General features: G+C 40.6%; 1 protein-coding gene across 1 annotated transcript in view; it reads right to left on the reverse strand.

Annotated features, from left to right (window-relative positions):
• The window catches only part of LOC122245394 (barrier-to-autointegration factor), a 4185-nt gene that overhangs the window by 619 nt on the left and 1066 nt on the right, over positions 1-2500 (reverse strand). The window contains exons 2-3 of the mRNA XM_043003321.2: positions 593-727; positions 1-178 (exon numbers count right to left, since the gene is read on the reverse strand). The exon at positions 1-178 is cut by the window's left edge and continues 619 nt beyond it. Of these exons, the coding sequence (XP_042859255.1) occupies positions 32-178; positions 593-718 (273 nt within the window). The 5' untranslated portion in view covers positions 719-727 and the 3' untranslated portion in view covers positions 1-31. The remainder of the gene's footprint in view (positions 179-592; positions 728-2500) is intronic.

The raw sequence follows: 2500 nt of genomic DNA on the forward strand, positions 1-2500 counted from the left end.
AGCCGTGTGTAGACTGCAGTATTCCAGTAGTTTACAAGAACTCTTCACACCAGTCAGATAAGCACTGGTGACAATCTCCAGATTGCTTGGCATTGGCACCAGCTGTGTCCTTCAACCAGTCGATAAACAGGTCTCGATTCTTCTTCAGGACTAGGAACTGACCAAGAACTACATAGGCCTGGAAGATATACATATATATATACATACATACATACATATTACATATATATTACAAATTTTAAGAAAGGCAAATTTATCAAAGGCAAGAAGAGCAGATTTTGATTATCGAAAAATATTGGTAAAGTACAGTATTGGTATTGTTAGAAATTTTATCTACTTGAAAATAGAATTTACCCTTTTTCATGAAGACTCTGGAAATGCATTTATATATGCACTACCAATTAAGATTCTATTATAATCATCACCATTACATTACCAACACTCAGCCATCAAGGAATCAAGGTACTAGGCTCACTGAACCTTACTATATACCCCAATAGAAATTTTCATGAAAGTTTTACATATACATATATCTAAAAGTATATCAAAATTACTAGTGTCAATCCAACTTTCTCCAGATAGACAGCCTCACCTTATCAAAGCCTTTGCTTGTTAATCTCTCTCCGAGGACATTGCCTATTCCTGCCAGCTGTGTCACCTCCTTCTCCCCCATGGGCTCAGCCACGAAGTTGCGATGCTTCTGACTGGTTGACGACATGGTGGCAACCTGAAAATTGAAAGATGGTTATCGTTCTTTCTTTGAGTTATTCAGTTTACGTGGCTTCAAAATGTGTGACTGTGTGCCTGTTCAGACATGCAAGTTTTCCTTTTGAAAAGGAGGAGGAAGGGAGGGAGGGAAGACAGAAAGAGAAAAAAACTCTTATTAAATATTTTCAAGGCCCTCAAAGCTTAACCCTTTCCCGACGGGGTATGCACTAAGCGAAAACCCCTATACCGGGCCATTGCAATATTGCATTGGAAATGTCACACTGGCATGACGCACTAGCATCGGGAATTTAGCTGTGTCACACACTCGTCATAGACAGTCTTGAAAGGAATTTAGTATTAAAATTGTATTTCTACATATTACTTCATTTATATATTTGACATATGGGACTTCAATAACGGCACAGATTATAATCACAATATTACAAAGGATGTATCATGGTACAATAAAAATATCAAAAAGTAAAATTTTGGTATTGTTGGATAAAGACGCAACCACACGTAGCGAAAAAACAAACCTTTGGGCATGACGTAGCTTTAATTATGACGTAACCCATAAAAGCTCTTTTCTTCTGGAAACGAAAAATAACCGAGATATATTATTTTGAAAATAATTAAAAACGATTAACGGGAGAGATGATTCCACCGTCTTAACAAACATCTGACTGAAAAATATCGGCTCTGCGCATGCGCCAACCTCCCCCGCGGAAATACAAAAAAGTATCGATAGACGGCAATACTGTCACGTGATAATAATAGCACCAATAGGGAAACAATAGGTCTAACCGACAAAATGATCGACCAATCACAGACAATTGAACATAGAGTCTGGGTCTTTGCTTGAATTTCAAAATCAGTTTCGAGATGGCTACATTGTGTGCAAGACGTAGGTACACTCCGTGGGAATTCATCATGGTTTTTTTTATAAAGATAACGCTGCATCACTGAAATAATTACGGTGACCACGGTCCTCTGCCAATGGAAATGGAGTGCAAAAACTGTGAATTACAACCCGGCCCCTCACACGCCTCCAATTAAGGTAAGAAGTGGTAACATTCGAAGATAAAAGTCAGATGCTACGAAGTGCCTTTGGCTAGGGCAGGCTAAAATCGGTCATTGAAAGTGAACCTGCCACGCAGTGGTTAAATAAGGGGGGGTCCAGACCAATAAGGGGGGGCTAGGGCAGACCAAAAATCGGTCAGTTCCGTGGTCGGTGGTGGACGTTCGTTTTGAAAAGTTACCGGCCACGCAGTGGCCTTAAAAGTGGGGGGGGGTCCAGGGGGGGGGAAAACCCCCCCCCTTGGCTAGGGCAAACCCCAAAACTAGGTTAGGTTAGGTTAGGTTTATGGGTTGGGTTTTGATTACGCAAAAAGCCCTTTAAATTTCGCGCCAGAATTCGTTAGTTCCGTATCGACGGTGGCGCGCGTGTGGGGAGGGAGGGAGGGAGGGGGGGGGGGGGGGTAACTCAACAACGAAAGGTTTCCGATGGAAATAAGTAGCGAAACTGTACAAAACAGAACGAAAACTACCAGAAAAAATATCGTGTCGTGCCTAGAGGTTTGGTTGCGTCTTTATCCAAATTTACCAAAATTTTTGCTTCTTCTTTGCAAAACCTTGCTAGTCTTCATACACAAATATTACAGGCTTTTTTTTATCACATGGTTCAAGCTACTTTGCCAGTGTTAAATCTGACACCTGTCAAATTTGGAGAGCAGTAACTGCCCATCCCATCTGATATTATTTAAGAAATAAAAACTATAAAAATTAGCATCAT

The sequence above is a fragment of the Penaeus japonicus genome, unplaced genomic scaffold, assembly GCF_977035675.1.
Source record: "Penaeus japonicus unplaced genomic scaffold, GWHDUDI00000001_assembly GWHDUDI00000023, whole genome shotgun sequence".
Classification (NCBI taxonomy): Eukaryota; Metazoa; Arthropoda; class Malacostraca; order Decapoda; family Penaeidae; genus Penaeus; species Penaeus japonicus.